Source organism: Ptychodera flava, chromosome 19 (genome assembly GCF_041260155.1).
Source record: "Ptychodera flava strain L36383 chromosome 19, AS_Pfla_20210202, whole genome shotgun sequence".
Classification (NCBI taxonomy): domain Eukaryota; kingdom Metazoa; phylum Hemichordata; class Enteropneusta; family Ptychoderidae; genus Ptychodera; species Ptychodera flava.
Genome location: NC_091946.1, coordinates 38,435,440 through 38,455,019, shown reverse-complemented (window position 1 = coordinate 38,455,019; position 19,580 = coordinate 38,435,440). Strand labels below are relative to the sequence as shown.

Below are 19,580 nucleotides of genomic sequence, written 5' to 3'. Positions count from 1 at the left end.
CCTTTGATGGACAGATGCCTTTAATACATACAGCCAGCCAGCCATAGATGCAGACAGACATACAGACATTACTTACCGAACTATAAGTATACCTGACTATTGTCATACAAACATGACAAACGGGAGTTTAACACTGGGCCCAATGGTAGGAACTACCCTGTGAGTCCAGTTACTCAAGTAGTGGGCCACGTACTGCACCCAGTGGTTGAAGAAGAGGTCTAACTTTTGCCATAGGAAAAACTGGGTTCATTCATAACCATGGTGGTGAAAAGGTTCACGAACACTGCCTTAAATCCCCTTGGTGAGTGTATTCAGTACAGCAGTTTCAGACAACCCTCTTGATAATGCGTAATTTCACTAATAATGGTGGCAAGCAGACGATACAATTTCTTGTTAGCTAGATGAATAGGAGTCTGGGGGTTCACTTCATGAATTCATCTTGATGATAAAATTACTCAATCCAAATCCAGCTGAATCTATGACTCCTTTGCAATGTCACTCATTCAATCAGCAATTTCTAGTTGACATTTTCTTGTTTATACAGGACATTGAATTTTTGTTGTTAACTTACCAGAACTGTTACTTTTCAATTCAAGGATTAGTAACACAATATTCTGTACTCTACACACTGACAATTTTCCAGATCTATTCCAACAGCATGTAAAATACCAAGTATTCAGACTTTCAGCACGGCCAGTGATCCAAATTATTTTTTCAAATAGAACTGGAAGTGGCATATTTGACAAGTGTTTACATTTAATACTTTAAATACATAATTTAATAACTAAACATCTGCTCACAAGCTAAATACTGGGTATTTTAACATGCTTTGGGGCAGAAACTGAGGAAACCAAGTCAAGACAAAGACACTGCTGAACATATAGTCCAAACTTATGCACATGCACACACACACAATGTTAAAGTGTTACTCTGATACAACCCACAACTTCACAAAGACCTCTGAAATCAAAATCACTGCCATCAACACTCGGTAACTCTATCACATATACTTTTTAAAGAAGTAAACATCAACACAATGTTGCACCTTGTATAAGGTTGATAGCTTTATTCATCAAAGCTGGTGTTGTATTTCATAACAAATTACATCACATTTTTTTTTCCATGTTTGATGTTATTTATTCCTTGTCCTTAACAGTCTTTGTACCACGGAGACGACCAGTACGACGGGCAGCAATGAGACCAACCTGTTATTGGACAAAGGAAAGATTTAAGTTAGATCAAAAGACACACAGCATAATACGCAATATAAACCACTCCACACACCAGTATAGCATAAAATTTTGACCAGTTCATGGCATATGTGCACGAGCAACAGCAAATGCATAAATGTCATGAACTGGTCAAAATTAACAGGTATAACCGTTGCTGAAATGGTTTATTGGTATATCATAACAGCATATTGAAAGTTTGAAACGTCAGAGAATTAATTTCTCCAGCTGAGAGTTCGCACATGTTCCAACTGTGGTATATCACAAATACAGCAGTTATTTTCATGTCTACACCAATCAAATCGCTGTATTTGCACCACAGATATATTGATATGAAATAACTATGCCTATCATTCATATGTTTGATTTTATATACAATGGAACACTGCCAGCATTTCATACTTTTAGTGTCTTCAATGCACATATTACAATACAACTTACAATTCTAACAAACCAAACATGACCTAACATTGTGGTATTTTGTTGGTGCAAGTCCATCAGTTTGATTGAAAACTGACACAGCCAACCTTATTCACTAAAGTCTACAGCGAAATACCATTGGAATTTATTTTCCACTAAACATGAAGCATATTCCCTGCAAAATGTTGAATTTTGAATGCTTCATGCTATCAAAGAACTGAGAATGTACTTAACGAATGTGTAGTGAATAAGGCCTGAGATTTTAATTTTAAGGCAGAGTAACTTTTAATTCGAGTGACACAACTTGCAGTAAAAACAAATCATATTTTGTTGAACATTCGATCTCCAATATCAGTTCTTCCCTGATATGTTGTACAATTACACCATCTTCACAGAATACCTTACAGATGTCATATAAACTGATCTGTCTAACCAGGATTGCAATTCTACCAATTGTAAGATACCCTACACATCAGACATTTAAACTGTGATGTCAAGAAGCCAAAGGAACACTGACATAGAGACAAAAAATTCCCAGAAGGCATCAAACTCTGAGTTACTTCTGATTAACCAATTGACAGGGGTTCTTACCTTACGACCTGATGATGCGTCTCTTCTAATTGTTGATGGTTTACCGATATGTTGATGGTTACCACCACCGTGTGGATGTTCAACAGGCTGCAAGATACAAGATACAGTCAGTCTTACGTATCTGTTGTCACAGATGTTTACCTCAATGTATCAGAATAACTAGATCATCATACTTGCAATGCCTATCTTTTCCTTCTACAAATCATTTTACCGATGGACAAAACATTACAAGGCTCCATTTCATGGTTCTATGTGTATCAATTTTCATATTTTTCCAAATATAATTTTCCCAGAAGTAAGTTGCCTCTTATGTGCAACCAATCAGCTACCTCCCTGCCTTTGAAATAGACAGACATCTCTGTAATATTATATGTTGCCATAGAAATGCCTATTGGGTAAGGTTGCATTTTACTGGCACTGCTTAGGGACATGTCTTCAAGCAATTACTGGCACTGCTTAGGGACATGTCTTCAAGCAATTACTGGCACTGCTTAGGGACATGTCTTCAAGCAATTACTGGCACTGCTTAGGGACATGTCTTCAAGCAATTACTGGCACTGCTTAGGGACATGTCTTCAAGCAATTACTGGCACTGCTTAGGGACATGTCTTCAAGCAATTACTGGCACTGCTTAGGGACATGTCTTCAAGCAATTACTGGCACTGCTTAGGGACATGTCTTCAAGCAATTACTGGCACTGCTTAGGGACATGTCTTCAAGCAATTACTGGCACTGCTTAGGGACATGTCTTCAAGCAGTTACTGGGACTGCTTAGGGACATGTCTTCAAGCAATTACTGACACTGCTTAGGGACATGTCTTCAAGCAATTACTGGCACTGCTTAGGGACATGTCTTCAAGCAATTACTGGCACTGCTTAGGGACATGTCTTCAAGCAATTACTGGCACTGCTTAGGGACATGCCTTCAAGCAATTACTGGCACTGCTTAGGGACATGTCTTCAAGCAATTACTGGCACTGCTTAGGGACATGTCTTCAAGCAATTACTGGCACTGCTTAGGGACATGTCTTCAAGCAATTACTGGCACTGCTTAGGGACAGGTCTTCAAGCAATTACTGGCACTTTTTAGGGACCGGTCTTCAAGCAATTACTGGCACTTTTTAGGGACAGGTCTTCAAGCAATTACTGGCACTGCTTAGGGACCTGTCTTCAAGCAATTACTGGCACTGCTTAGGGACCTGTCTTCAAGCAATTACTGGCACTGCTTAGGGACCTGTCTTCAAGCAACTACTGGCACTGCTTAGGGACATATCTTCAAGCAATAAATCTCCAACTCCAGTGTATTCCAATACCTACTATGTACATTACTCCAAAAAATTAAAGTGTGGGTGGGACATGTACATATATTAACAAGGCTGCTATGTTATCACTAGAAAAAGTCCTCTTTGTGATGAGTTGATGTTGGAAAATGTCACACTCTATTGGTACAGTATGTGAGAATAATTTTAAAAAGTTCAGAATTTTCAATCTTTCAATGTACAATAGTCAACACACACTGTCAATAGTGCAGGTAGGTAGGTGGGTGGGGGAATGTAACACTTATCATGCCAAGCCTGTCACTTTGCCAGCTGCAAAGTCAGTAAAACGCAAACTTGAGCCAAAACCTAGACATATTTTTACTACCTTGGAATAGCATGTTATAATGGGTTATGTCAAGAAAAGTTATGTTTATAGCATCTGTGTTTCAGGGCCTTTAAAATGTCCATGTCTTTGTTTAAATGCAATACATGTGACTTGTTATGCCTTACTTGTGGTATTATCAAATTTGACCTGATGGTGACATATGAACTTGGCCTGTCAAGAGATAATCTCAATACCTGTGCAGAGTACAACATTGGAAGTGTGATAATATCTTTGGAAAAAACTTACACGGTATCACAGTTTTATCAGAATATGTATTACTTACATTCATAGCCACACCACGGACACGTGGCCAGCAGTTTCTCTTGGCCTTGTATTTGTGATAAGCACGTCCTGCTTTCAACAGAGGCTTGTCAATTCTTCCACCACCAGCAACAATACCTACGCAATAAAATGATAATTGTAAGGTAACATGGTACATCTTACATTGTTACACGACACTGACTGAAATTTCATGATGCTCTGTCATGTCTCTTCCTTTGTAATGCAGTAACCCTTGAGCACCTTCCCCTGTCTACGGGCATGTAGAAATTATTGAAGTTTAACACATATAAGTACGGCTAAAACTACCCTGAAAATGGGCGATTTCTGCCAAAATGCCTGGCAGGATAACATGCAGGAGAGCCAATCTTTTGCAGGCACATATTATGGGGCGGTTTTCTACTGACTTGGCAGGATGGCGGGCAAGGGGTCTCGGCAGGAAGAGGGTTAAAGCACGGTTGTCGTCGCGCTGCGATTGCACGCTGTACATTGCCGACAAACCCTGCAATGACAGTAGTTTTCTAAATGGCCGAAGACGGCTTCGCTCTTAACAAAATTGAAACATCCCTCTAGATGTGACAGCACCTGAAGATCCCAGGTCCTGCAATTGCAGTGGGGTTTGCGCACGTAAAAGAGAACGTGGGCTATGTCCATGCAAAGCATTTGACCAGTTTTGCAAAACGACATGCACAAAAGGTGACACACAAATGAGCAAGCACAGCGCGACAACCGTGATTTAACTCGTCAAAAGATAAAATTTTCTTGCAGCATAATAAGTATCCTCTCAGTACACATATTGGCAGATAGATGACTGAAGCAATGAGAGCAGATGAGACATCACATACCAACCATTCCTCTGTTAGCGGAATCTACAACCTTTTTAGCTCCCGATGGTAACTTAACTCTGGATTTGCCAGTGTCAGGATTATGCGACACAACAGTGGCATAATTTCCAGAGGCACGAGCAAGTTTACCGCGGTCTCCGGTCTTTTCTTCCACGTTGCAGATGATGGTTCCCTCAGGCATTTGAGCAACCGGAAGTACATTTCCGACTTGAAGAGATGCTATAAATATGAAAGTGGAGTGAAATATTAATATATCCTCTTTCTACAAGGTTCCATAGACAAACCATTGAAATAAATGCAACTTGGGAGAAAGAGGATTAACATCTATAATTGTAGCAATTGACCAATCACAATGTTTAATTCAGGTGTTTTTGCTAGCAATGAAAATTAATAGATTGTGATCATAATGCAGCTTCAAACAGTCAAAGTTATGATCATATCATAGATGGCAATAGTTTCAAAGACTGAATCACTGGGATATAATATGATGTAACAGTGCAATTGTAAGATGCTCTTCTTGTGAATTATAGAAAGGGATGTCATCTTGTATTGCAATGCCAGTTCAATGGTGAAAATTTCCTGAAGTTCTGAAAATGCTTACATCATTAAGCAAGATGGTTACAGAAAAAAACATGAATAATTTTGTGAGTCACATAAGACACTCAGATTTTGCTTGTCCAACCATGCAATGAAATGTCTTGTATTCTGGCCTATCTTACACTGGAAAAACTTTGAAGATGTAATTACCTTTTTTACCACAATAAATAAACTGTCCTGTGTACATGCCCTCTGCAGCGATGAAATTTTCTGTCCTTTTCTTATACCTGTATGGATCACGGAACGTGACCCTCGCAAGGGGAGCACCACGACCCGGGTCATGGATGATGTCCTACACAAGAAGAAAACAATGATAAGATAAAATAAAGTTGTCTTTTTATTTTTATTCTGGAGACTAGTCATCTAATATGATGGGGTCACTTCACATCATATTTCAATTTCCTGGCTGCAATGTGTCGTATAAACTAACATGACATATGGGTCCATAATGTTCCCTTCAACCCAAGATAAAGTTATTTATATCAAGAACGTGCATTACAAAAAATTCCATGGAATTTAGACTTTAGAGATGTGAAATTTTAGTAGTAAGAAGAAACTGTGACTGTATAATTTGAAAAGAGGAGAGTAGGCCTTTAGGACATCCAGGATTTCTGTGGACAGAGAAAATAATTGAAAAGTGAATGATTTGAATCAAGAGCTGCATTGCATAACCTGGTTGACAAATGATCATCAGTTTGGTGCACACTGATATGATTTGGTGGTCATAACAGTTATCTCACTTTTGTGACCTATGTCATGAACAAATTTTCAAAAATCTTCCGTTGAAATACATGTAGCAAGAGAATGAGTTTATAATAGTGCTGTTCACAGTTACAGGTTTGTTAGCAGACAAATTTTATCAGTGATGCATGTAAGGTTGCAGCTTGTTGTCTGAGCCACGGAGGTCTTTTGGTGTTCATGGTAACAATGACAGTTGCCTATAAAGTTGCCTTTTCGTCATTCTTGCATGCATAATTTCTAAAAATGTAATCTGAATTTGCAGACGAACATTGATTTTTGGTTATGAATGACAGAATACTGCTGTCAGTTGCAAACAGCCCTGTACTGACAGTGTGTGAAATACATGTATGTAGGCATCAGTGTGACCTCTAACAAAAAAGACTTCAGGAAAGTTTTGAGTCAATTGAAAAATTTCTTAAATTTTCGTGAGTCACAATGTATAATTTTCTATTCAACTGAAAATGTTCTTGCGTCACAGATAATATTCACGAGCCATGGCGCACAAAATAGGCTTGGAGGGCACACTGGTAGGCATAGAGCATAGACAAAAGAGGGATCTTCCTGTCTAATGTCTATGATGTAAGCAAGATAAATCTGACCATAGTCTCGAAGTACTTAGTTAGAGAACCGGACAGGTCCTACTAATTACTGCCCGTAACTGCCTGTTGACTGTCAATCAGGAAATTAACCTGCCAATCAGTCGATATCCCAATACCAAAGACCACAACAATTTACATAAAGCTACAAAACAAGAGTCTGTTTTACTTACAATGCGCGAGTCTTGTCTCAGAGCTGTCATCAATATCTGTAATTCATATCTATAACTGGAGTGCTAATTTCCCCACAGGCAGTGACGGGTAGTGTTCAGACATCCAATACGATCATATGATCAGCGTAGCTACTCGTTCGAAAATAAATGTTTTTAGGGTCTGGGATGACTGTCTGGTTTGGTTTTATAGATGGTCTGTGGTTTTGAGATATCAACTGATTACAGTAACTGGAAGGCTTATTCTTGATGGGCAGTGATGGGCAGTGGTCGGACGTCGGCAGCAAGTGGTAATACATGTGCGATCACTGATTAGCATTGCTAGTCTTTCGAAAATCAACATTTTTCGGGTCTGGGACTATTAATTTCATTTGTTTTTGTAAAGAGTAGTGGTCTTTGGTATTGAGATATCGACTACAGTAATTGGAAGGTTAATTTCCTGACGGGCACTGACAGGCAGTAATTTAATAGTAGGACCCAAACAGGACTGTGAATGACACAGGCACTTGTAGTTGAGATGGTGACCATGTCACATTAGCTGCAAAATTGTAGCGCTACGGTGAGGCGGTCGGCCCGTGATTTGTGGTTTTTGCGACTTCGCTCACCAGTAGCGCTACAATGCCGATGGCCCTGTAGTGAAAATAAGCGCACCCCACTGGACCAGGCGCGTTGATGTGAAATGCTACATATTTACTGCATTTGGTCGTACCGATTTATCACTACTGAAGACTAAACAGTATACGGCACTAATCTTGTTGTTTATGGGGTTTGGAATTTGATCAAACACGATGATCGCGTTCTAAAAATATTGAGCATGGGGCATCGGTGTTTGTGGGAGCCGCCATTACCGAAAGTTGGTAATGACAGCTCCCAGAAATGTTTCGGAACGCAATTGTCATGTTTGAACAAATTTCAAACCCCATAAATGACAAAGTTAGTGCAGTATACTGTTTAGTCTTCAGTAGCGATAAATCGGTACGACCAAATGCAGTAAATATGTAGCATTTCACATCAACGCGCCTGGTCCAGTGGGGTGCGCTTCTTTTCACCTCTACAGGGCCATCGGCATTGTAGCGCTACTGGTGAGCGAAGTCGCAAAAACCAAAATTCACCGACCGCCTCACCGTAGCGCTACAATTTTGCAGCTAATGTCACATATGAACGTCACCGGAAAAATCTGCATGAAAAGTGAAGATAAACGTTTATATGTCACTTAAATCTCTCACAATTATGAAGAGGCTAATGGACTGAATTGTCACTGCACAATATCGTGTATCTCTTAGTTCATTATTGAAAGTCTGTACATACTTCGGCTACGACCAAGCCATGCATACGCAAAAAACAATTGGATGCGCCATCATATGGCTACATTTGTAAAAACAAACTTACCATGACTATTCCTTTGAGGTAACCATTTCTCTCTGAATAATCTAATGCGCGTAACTTGGCTGGACCTTTCCTGTGTTTTGTATGGGCTTTGAAGACCGACCCCGGACCCTTACGCTGGCCTCGGATAACACGACCCATACTGGCTGTGATGGTTAAAAGGAACAGTGTTAGAGTTTAAAAGTGTTGTTACACTCGTGGGAAACATTCTTACTGTTCGTATACAGTGGCAACAGGGGCTTTCTTCACTGCACACATATACAGACCATCTGATCTCTCGCTTCATACCTCAATGTACAGACGTAAGCCCATAAACAAGATGTATAACATGGGTAACTCATGTGCTTTATTGTTACATTTAACTCTTTACAGACTACATTTTCGCTCGAAACCCCAAAATTTGTTGCCTTAGTATTATCCGCTTCAAGAACACTAGATTGTTATGAAAAATATCGCCCCACAAAGGCGATGTTTGATGATGTTAACGTGCATCGGGTTCTATCTCTCACTCACCAAAATGGCCGACGAAGGGAAAAGGAAGATTCCCGGATGTGAAAGCGGCTATGAAAGAGCGCCCTCAAACTATTGGCCTGTCACTATTTTCTACAGTGTGAGACCTGTCGCATCCCTTTGGAAGCAACACGGGATGAAAGTTGCACAAACTATCCCTTCGATGGGGACGATACTTCTGACTGCTTGCCCAAAAAGTTAATTTCAGTGCCTGAACAAATTATAAATTAACGAAAATATCATCAAAAGTATTAAAACATTAACTTCCGTCATACAATTTAAAATTTATTTTCACAATCTCATGAATCTTGTCTGTTGCCAAACACTACAAGGACAAATACCAGCTCTACTGATAAAATAGACCAAAAATAACAAATCTAAAATAAATTGTTGGACCCCAAACTTAAATCCAGAAGGCCATTGACGACACTGACGAGAGAGAGAATGTTAGTTTTGCAATAGTGAATAGCGCGGAATATTACTTGATGATCTTCTTCTGATCAAAAATGATCGTGTTTCAGTTTTGACTTTCGCAGCATTAGATGCGATAGTGGCGATCGATTGCAAAGACCATTAGAATTACTATTATTGATCGAGAAAATGTTTCACCTCATTCATTCTCACTCCTCGAATCATCGTGATGAATTCAAGGAATAAATGTTTCTTGAGATTTTTTTTGATGTCTTGGCCTCAGGTTTAACGGTCAAGGAAAAGTAAAATTATTTCGTAAACCGCAAAGGAAACTAAAGCAAATAGATTGTATGGCTGCACTGCACTGAATAAGCCTCACACACAGACAAGAATCGCGGAGAGATTTCGATTCAAAGCAAATGGCTTACTCTTCTTTGGGCAAATATTATATGTTTATAGCGAGGTTGAGAATAGCAAATGGATGTAGATAGGAAGAAACATTCCAGAATTATATGGGAAATGTAAGACTCAAATTTCTATTGGCTTTTATAATTGTCACTTCATGCTGTTCGTATTAAGAAAGCGCCTGAAGAGTGATCAAGTCTATGGGCAATAACAACATCAGTCAGGCTGTTTTGAAAGCATATACCGATCTGTGTGTACATGCCGCAAAGAACTGCGCTGCAAGAAATATTAAATGTATATATCACCTAGTTCATTGAAGTGAAGGAAATTTACAAGCTGAATACAAGCATGACCCTTTTCGTGTAGGGCAGATGTGTTTACCCTTGTAGATTCTACTGTGAAGTATTGTATGGCTTAACCGATTTGTTAATGTACTGACGACCTGCATGGTCAGAACCAAGGTTTCCTTCTACAAGAATCGTTTTTCCGCGTCTTCTATTCCGATTAAATCATCTGATATCTGTTTTTGTTCAACAGAATATTCAATTTGGTTTACCTAGCAGAATAAAAGCTCTACATCCATTAATTATTGCACGGGATTTTAACATCAACACTATAACTGGTCCAAGTTATACGAGCCTACGTGTACGCACTATGTAATGTTAACTTGTAGAATCGACGAATGGTTTGTAACAAGTATACGGCGTTTTGTTCTGTACAGTTGAAGTATACTGAAAGGATATAGCATCTCGCCAACTCCTCAATGAAATGTTTGCTTTAATATCTTAAAAACACATCCATCAACACCTGCTGGTAAACGGTGTAAGCTGAAACTTTTAACACACAAACTGTCAAGGGACTGAGCAGATATTACGGGGGAGGGGAGACAGGTGTTTTCTGGGGATGAGTCGCAATTTGTCGCGCAAGCATTTGTGAAGGGTCACGAAATTTCATGCATGCCTTTGTGGGAGGGTCATCATTTTTTGCACAACTACTAGAAGCAAATGTTTCGTCCATAAATATCAAATCATGACACAAGATAGTCTATTGGGCAAACTATTAACAATTTTCTCCAACAAAACAAGCTATATCTGTACTCTTATTTATGTTTGATAATTTATGTGAATGTACTTTGCTTGAAGTGGGAGGTAAAAAGTGCATGTGTGTACAAGAAATTTGATTTTTGGATTTCATTGAAAATGTTGATGTTCACATAAATGTGGATCTACTATACATGGGAGTCTTTTTTTTCCATTTAATCTCGAATCAACAGGTTGCCCCAATAACAGGTTCGTTTGAAAATAAAAATATAATACAAAAACAAAAAATATACAACAATTACAACGAATTCACAAAAAAAAACCCAGCAACACCATTAAGGATACACAGAAATACATCCAGATAAAAGTAATTATTCAGAAAAAAGGATCTTACATAATCCATGACGAAAATTACTAAAGTTATTAAAATATCTAAATTTTGCTTGTTACTAATAGAATTAAAATATGTCTGAGATCGTGATAGAAATGAGTGTTTCAAGATATTCGTACGTGCTGACACTGGTCTAAAAAGAACAGCACGACGCAATGTAAAAACAGGAACGTTAAAATGAATCTGTGCAAGAACATCTGGTACACTATAAACTGAGTGAAGGATTTTATAAAGAAAAAGAGTGTCTAAAAATTTTCGCCTGTTCTCCAATGTGGGAAGGCGAAATTCATAACATAGGTTACTATACATAGCCTTTGAGTAAGCCATCGATGAACGGAAACAAAGATACTTGATAAATTTTATTTGGACTCTTTCTAATTTCTTTATTAAATATAATTGATGAGGGGACCAGATGGGTGAGCAGTATTCAACGTGGCTTCTGACGTAGGAGACATACAATGTTTTTAAAACTTTGATACTATTAAAATATTTAAAATATTCTTTGAGAAAAGTAATGAATATTTGTTTTCAAATATAAAACTAGCAATATCTGTGCATTTATGGACATTGGATAATTGACATAAATTTATGTGATTAGTATAGATATAGACCCTAAAATCGTTTTTAGGGTCTATGGAATAGGGTGGTTACAAGTGCACATTTGTAACAGAAATTTGATTTTGGAATGTCACCGATACATAGCTCACTATACATAGCAGTCTGTAAGAAAACTATGAACACTTTTCTACAATGCTAAATTAACTAAATCTGTGCTTTTATAAGTGTCTGACAAATTGAGACAAATGTACTTGATCAGATAAGGTGTTCGAAAGTGAACAGCAAATGTGATATTGGAATTTCAACCAAAAATGTCAATTCACCGGTCGTAGTAGTCTAGGGTTAAACTATTAAACATTTTTCCCGATAAAACTTGCTATATCTGTACATTTATTGGCCAGTATTGCTCAATAGTGACTTATAGGCTGTGATAAGTTTTTTGACACACAATAATAGTGCTCTCTGTACAATTACAAGCCAAACACTATATGAAGGTAAATAGCCAACTGCACTGCAAGTAAACGATAGAATTATTTATTGTGAAATGCGATCGTTTTTATTGAATTACTTGAAAAAACTTGCATAAAAGTGATTATTTGTAAAGGTTAAAATTTAATTGCTGAAAGTTCAAAGGTCAAATGAGTAAATTATGTGTCAATTAACATATTATTGATAATGGACTATGACACGCGGGGGCAGGGTCACTCTTGTGCATGAAAATTGGGGAGGGTCACTTTTTTCACGCGAATACTTTTGAAGGGCCACTATTTTTCGCGCAGCATCATTTTGAAAACACCGACCCCCCCTCGTTATTTCTGTCCAATCCCTTAGAGAAAATTAATTTCACCACAGATTCCTTTTAACCTTTTTCGACCCAAATATGATAAAGCGTAAAAGATAGACTGCCTGGAAGGCATTGAAAGTTCTTTAGTACTGACACATGAATACAACACAATATGTTTCTTTTCCGCGGAAAGTGTTTTTAACACCCTTCGGAGAATTCACTTCAAATTTTGTACGTACTAACGATGGGAATCATTGAAGAAAGCATCATAAATCGTTCATATATGAATGATACACACCAGAAGATGAAAAATACAAGTTAAATGCAAGGATGGGATCGACAGGGACATACAGAAAATGTTTAACCTTTAGAATGTCATGCCGTCATTGTGTGATGACTTTGTGGGCTTCCTGACTTTTTATAAGAACTTAGGTTGAACTCTGCAATCAATCTAAATGCGTGATCTGTAGCTAAAGTACATTAATTTTTCTGATATCAGGCGCAATGTAGCTGCGTTTCATACCTTACCGTACCTTATACGCCGAGTTTCATCGATGATCCACGTGAGTCTGTTCAATAAGTGAAAATCGTGTTAGTATGATCTTTTAGATTACCAACAATTCACCAATCTTGGAGACATTTGGAATGGCAGTTTTGATTATGATTCTGAATAAGTGTTGTCAAAGCCGAGGATAGACGCAATACACGTGAAGGGACTGTCACGATAACTCTTTAAAATATATGAGTTATTTTTGTATTATAAAACAAACCAATATTCTTCTTCTTCAACAATACCGTAGGACACATACACACACAAAAAAACCCCCGACATACTGTGTTGACAAGTTGAACACAAGGCATTTCGATGCGATTTCGGAGTGTAACAGGAAACTGCAATAACACTAGAAAATAATCAAGTTACATCTCATGACATAATGATAAACAGACATAGAAACATATAGATACATACATTATTGCAGAAGCCTTTAGGTCTCCATCACATTCGTACTTCATTATTTGCTCTTTCCATCAAGGACTTGAGAAGGTTGCATGTCTATGCATTGGGATTGTCTTTGACAGATCCGAACAAACAACCGTACAGACTGGTTAGTATTATTGCTGACATTGCACTATACAGACTATACAAGCCTGTTCGTGCTGAACCTATGACTGATGATCATCGTCATTTCATACATCTTCCATTTACTAACAAAGGAATTGATGCCATTAATATCAGCAATATACTACACAACAAAAGGTTACATCAACTATACCTGTATACTTTAAGAACCAGTCTGTACCTATTCTGTCATATCAATACCCAAGACAATCTCCAATAAAATATTCAATACAATAAGGCATTGCGGCACTTAAAAATTGATGAATTCCTTCAAACACCAGCATCCTGTGACTGCTCTACATCTCCCTTCAAATATACTCCAGTTGGCCATGTCATCACTGGTGATCTGAACTTGGTTGAACATCACCACCTTCGTGAGATATTATCTTGTGGACCCAAGTTCAGAGAACCTCGCAGGATCAACTGGAACCATAATTTTAAGATCATTATGGACTCAGTTGAAGAATATGCCAGGAATGGGCTAAAAGGGAGGATGTAGAGTTAGACACACTGTCAGAATGGGTCAAATCTGTGAGGAAATAGTGCGTGGCCGTATTGGTCGACTAAGATCACATGTTTGCAGAAGACCCTATTCTGTATTTAAAGATCCTGATGCTGTTAAGTGTTTGAATGATATCCATGACAAATATGTTGTCGTCCCTGCTGATAAAGCTGCCAATAACATTGTATTTGTCTGTAAGAAGTATTATTTTGAATGTCTTATAGACGAACTTGGTGTAACTAAGACCTCAACCAACTCCACTTACAGACAATCAATGTTCAACAAATCTGAAATTTTGGCAAACCATAAGTCATTCATGGATAATTTTAATATTACAACAAAGGATGACCATAATAAGTTGCCTAGCTTATACTGGATACCAAAGCTCCACAAAACACCTTACAAAGCTAGGTTTATCGCAGGATCTTCAAAATGTTCAACAACAGAGTTATCGAAGATACTGACTTCTGTTCTTTGTACTGTTAAACGGGGACTTCAATCATACTGTGATGTTGTCTTTACTCGGAGTGGTATAAATCAAATGTGGATATTAAAAAATTCGAAGGAACTCTTGGAAAATTTGACATCAAGATCTGTTTCAAAAATAACATCTATTAAAACCCTCGAGTTTTCCACTTAGCATACCACAATACCACATGATAAATTGGAAAACATCATCAACCAAGCATTTTTCTACAAAAAGGCTTCACGCCGTTACAAATATGTGGTATTGGGGTATAATTCGACATATTTTGTTAAAAATACAACTAACGCTAAAGTGTTTTATACCGAGAAAGACATTATCAGTATGCTTGATTTCCTCATTGACAACATATTTGTTGAATTTGGAGGACACATTTTCCAACAGTGTATAGGAATTCCCATGGGCACTAACTGTGCTCCCTTACTTGCCGACTTATTTCTGTTCTCATACGAGGCAGAATTTATCCAGAACCTTATCAAGCAGAAAAAGGTCTCTGTAGCTCGTACTTTCAACCTTACATTTAGATACATAGACGATGTTATTTCATTGAATAACTCTGAATTCAGTAAATATCTCGCTATGATTTATCCTCCAGAATTGGAGATTAAAGAAACTACAGAAACGGCCTCTTCTGCTTCATATCTGGACATTTTACTTGAATTTGACTCCAATGGTCACCTTTCTACTAGGCTATATGACAAGAGAGATGATTTCAACTTTAGTATAATTAATTTTCCACACCTCATCAGTAATATTCCACTCTCACCTGCTTATGGGGTATACATTTCCCAGCTTATACGATATGCAAGAGCATGCAGTTCATATGGTGATTTTGTAGAGAGACATGGCCATCTCTCTTTCAAACTGTTAAATCAAGGTTACACCAGAGCAAGACTTGTCTCTACATTCAAACGCTTTTTTGGCAGGTATCGCAAGCTGGTAGATAAATACAATATCTCTCTTCGACAAATGATCACTGATGGCATCGGTGACATGGGGCCTTAGTTAGTGACCACTACCTATCTGACTTACAGATTGACATCAGTAGTAAAGTAAACGTGGACAACTGGGATGAAGTAAGAATTTTACACCCCATTTTATTCATTTATCTACATGAAGCGAAGGAAAAATTAACCATCCATGTAACTAAAGTATAACCCTGACCTATATACGAACTCACGCACGCGCAGCAGTGCATTGTCCTGAACTAAGCGGGGAAATTCCCTGCTGAGTCACACACAACATGTTTATACATGTACGGGAAATTCCGTGTGAGTCATCACCATCAACTAGCCTATATAAAGGACCCCGTTGTCAGTCAGTCGCGGAGTCTAGCTGAAGTTAACTAACTTTCATATCCATTCAATCCATAATATCGTAGATATCGCTCCAGCGGCGGACTAAATCCTTCTTGTTTTTGTATTTCTAGCGCCTGATGAAATATGTCCTGAATAAGTTCTGACCCCGGAGCCTCTGTTGTTGCACCTTTTTCTTGTATTTGTGTAAGCAGCTGTTTATATTGAACATAATAATGTTTATATTTCTCTCGTCTCTTTGCTACACCAGTTTTCCCTTGTATCACATCAATAACAACACCTGGTATAGGAGTTAAGGCTAACAGTACCGGAACTGTTGGAATTGCTGCTATGACAGCAGAGCTTACAAGAATTCCCTTAGTAATATTGAGAGCCATATCAATTCGACCCATTAATTTGTAACTTCGTCGATATGCAGCACTTGTTCTTTCTATGTAATCAGCCAATTGTTCAACGCTTTCAACAACTGAGATGTGCATTTTTTACTGTATATGTAAGGGATGATAAAAAATAATTGTAGTAATATAGAAATACAATATGGCAGAAGGAGGAGAAGATATACCACTCAGGATTTCGATGATGCAAATGTAAATGACGATGATGACGCTACTGCTGAAACATTCTTTATAGAAGATGATAATGCTCTTGCAGAAGCCGATCCTTTCCTTGCTAGCCCACAGGAGGATATTTTAATTAAACAGAGAAGAGAACTTACAAAAGATATGGCTGAAGGACTCTTAGACAAATATAGGATTACTAATACGGATGCACGAACCGAATTGATTTTAAATGCTGAGATTATTGGTAATGATCTGTATTATAAAAAAATCAGAGTTACAACAGATAAAGGAAGTAGATTTTTAGAGAAATCCACATTAAAAAAGAAGGCAGGAGGTTCTGAATTTGTAAACAAAGTATATGAATATAGAGAGCCCGAATTTGTGGGACGTGCATTGCATTCTAAAGATGTGGAAAATGATAAAATACCAGCTGAGAAGATGACGCCAGAAGACATGGGTGTATACAAAGATGAACTGACAGAGTTACGGCGAGATGCTTCTGGTAATGCAGATAAAATACAAGCTTTTGAAAATAAAATCGAACAATGGAACAATCTAAACCCAGAATATAGAGCTATTAATGATGAATTAAAGATTGCGAATATGCGTCTTGGCGAGCTTAACAATGAAAAAGTTAAAATAAGGCTAGAGAAAAGAGAAGTTGAAAAACAGTTAGAGGAAATTCCTGTAGAACACACCCAAGCAAAAGTAAAAGCTGAAAAACTACTAGCTGAACTCATAACAAGAGAAGCTAAAATTGACAATCGAATTGAATACGAAAATGGCAAGATCAGTGGGGCACGTGAAAGTCTGGCGTCGACTAGGTCTCTTCGTGATGTAATTTCCGATCCAGAATTGTCACTCAGGCTGAAGCTAACAGAATTGTCACTCAGCTGAAGCTAACAGAGTTATTTAAACGAAATGGTATAACAATCGCTGCAATACTGACTGCCCTTGGAATGACAATATCAACAATTGCCCTGGCTGTGACTAGAGGAGGAGGGGGAGCAGGGGGAGCAGGGGGAGGAGGAACAAACGCAGGAGGTTCAGGTCCGCCCAAAGTGTATACAAAAGCGAAAGAAATTGTAAAGCAATTTGGCGAATGGTTAAAAACATTGGCCGCAAAAAGTGCTGCTGCAATACCAGGTTTAATCGGCTCCCTCGTCAGTTTTCTATTAAAAACAGCAGGATCGGTTGTCGGATTTGTCGGAGAACAGCTATGGATATTTTTAAACTGGTTTAACATTAGTCATTATAAATAAAATTATGTATTAATATATGACACCCCTACGGCATCAACATGTTTGGTGAAAAGAATATTGCAAAGTTTCTTTCCAAAAATAAAGACCTGTTTGGTTTCTCTGTCGAATTGGAATGGTGCAAACTCCGGCGGGTAAATCGTCATATCCTTCGAGCAAATCCAGGTGTCCGACTCAAAGATGATAATCTATATCATAACATTTTAGCTTTCGTGAAGGAATGTCAGAAGACTAACTTCTTTAAGCGACTAGAATTCATAGCTGTATTCCAGGATACTGAGGATGACCAAGAGGCTCATCATCTCCAAGAATATTGGGTTCTTCGATTGATTCGCGACACAGGCAATCGATTTATCTTTCAGGCAGACGGAAATATTTACGTAAAGATGTGATTTATTTTCTTTTTTTCTTCTACTATATACATTACACGAAAAATGGGGTACGATAGAACATTATCACCGACTTTCACCAACCGAATACCGAATGGAACAAAGTCAGAAAGAACTCATCACGTGATTGCTCATAATCCAAGTGAGGCAGATCCAGGCCAGACACTTATCATACGATGTCCAAAGTTAGAAAGCGGAGTACTCTTAGTTCCAGATACTTTCGACCTGGTTTTTGATCTCGAAGTAACGGGAGATGAATATAACCGAGTAGTACAAAATGTTGCAAAAAATTTGGTGGAGCGTATGAAACTCACATTTGAGGGTCAGACACTTTTCGATTTGAATAAATATAACCTTATTGAATGTTATCGCGATCTCTTCAAACATAAAAAGGAGAGAACTAACATGACACTGTACGGAATTCAGAACGAAAATCTAAGAAATTAAGAAGCGGTTCGACCGATGGAGATCAAAACGTCGTGGGCGATAAGTTACTTTTCGACACATATAAAACAAAATATGCTATTCGTCTCACTCATCCCCTCATAACAGGTCATGGAGTTGCATATCCAAAAGCGTTAGGGAGTCATATTGAATGGGAAATTACGTTGGCACCCGCCCCCCAATTACTTGTCAGTAATCAGGTTGTTACAACCAATTATAAATTAAAAACATTCAAATGGAATACGAGACAATTTCTGACCTCGATCTCGCGAGGTCAACTGCTGGTTATTACAACGGTGGAAAAAGTTACCTTTACGAGCATATACATTATTTTAGAACAATCCCATTCAAAGAATCGGACACGGTTATCAATGAAATATAAATGTACCACGACGTAGCATTAGAGGTATCGCTATACTCTTCACTAAAAATCAGAATCAGGCAGAACTGAACAGTGAACTTTTCTTTAACCCATCCATTGAATCTGTGTCTGTATCAATCGAAGGCATTGCAAATAAAGTGTACGCTCAGAAGATGATACCAAGACAATTTTGGCGAGAGGTGCGACGGTATTTTGCTGAAGATAAAGATTGGTGTGAAATTGATATAGATGAGGCCGATTATTTGAAGAATAAATTCTGTCTGTTTATCGATCTGCGTAGCTTTAAAGATATTGAGTTTCATGGAAATGATTTAAAAGTAATGAACACAAAGGACGGAATTCAACTTGAGATCCTGAAGAAAGATGGCTCGTGGGGTGGCGATGACGCTCACAATGATAATATATTTGCCCACATTTATGTTATCAGTGATGCCCTAGTCTCTATTGAAAATAGTAGATTAATGTCTTTACAATATTAACCATGACCCGTCGTCCGTCCTATCGGCCATGTTTCTGCCAGCCATTCG

At 38.1% G+C, this 19,580-nt stretch overlaps 1 protein-coding gene across 1 annotated transcript; it reads right to left on the bottom strand.

The window, feature by feature from the left end:
• Window positions 1–1,039: 1,039 nt before the first annotated feature.
• Window positions 1,040–8,680, bottom strand: LOC139119472 (large ribosomal subunit protein uL2). The gene is made up of 6 exons (XM_070683303.1): window positions 8,502–8,680; window positions 5,756–5,897; window positions 5,009–5,227; window positions 4,168–4,283; window positions 2,241–2,327; window positions 1,040–1,205 (listed from the first exon to the last, which is right to left on the bottom strand). The coding sequence occupies exons 1-6, from the start codon at window positions 8,637–8,639 to the stop codon at window positions 1,137–1,139; spliced, it is 771 nt and encodes a 256-aa protein (XP_070539404.1). The 5' UTR covers window positions 8,640–8,680; the 3' UTR covers window positions 1,040–1,136.
• Between the last annotated feature and the right edge of the window lie 10,900 nt (window positions 8,681–19,580).

What these genes read in the sequence shown, in the direction of transcription:
- LOC139119472 (XM_070683303.1), bottom strand. Translation starts at nt 8,639, where the DNA reads ATGGGTCGTGTTATCCGAGGCCAGCGTAAGGGTCCGGGGTCGGTCTTC. An exon ending in TATTTATTGTGGTAAAAAAG is followed by an intron (nt 5,228 to 5,755) that starts GTAATTACATCT and finishes TCATATTTATAG; the next exon opens with CATCTCTTCAAGTCGGAAAT. An exon ending in TCCGTGGTGTGGCTATGAAT is followed by an intron (nt 2,328 to 4,167) that starts GTAAGTAATACA and finishes TGTATCTTGCAG; the next exon opens with CCTGTTGAACATCCACACGG.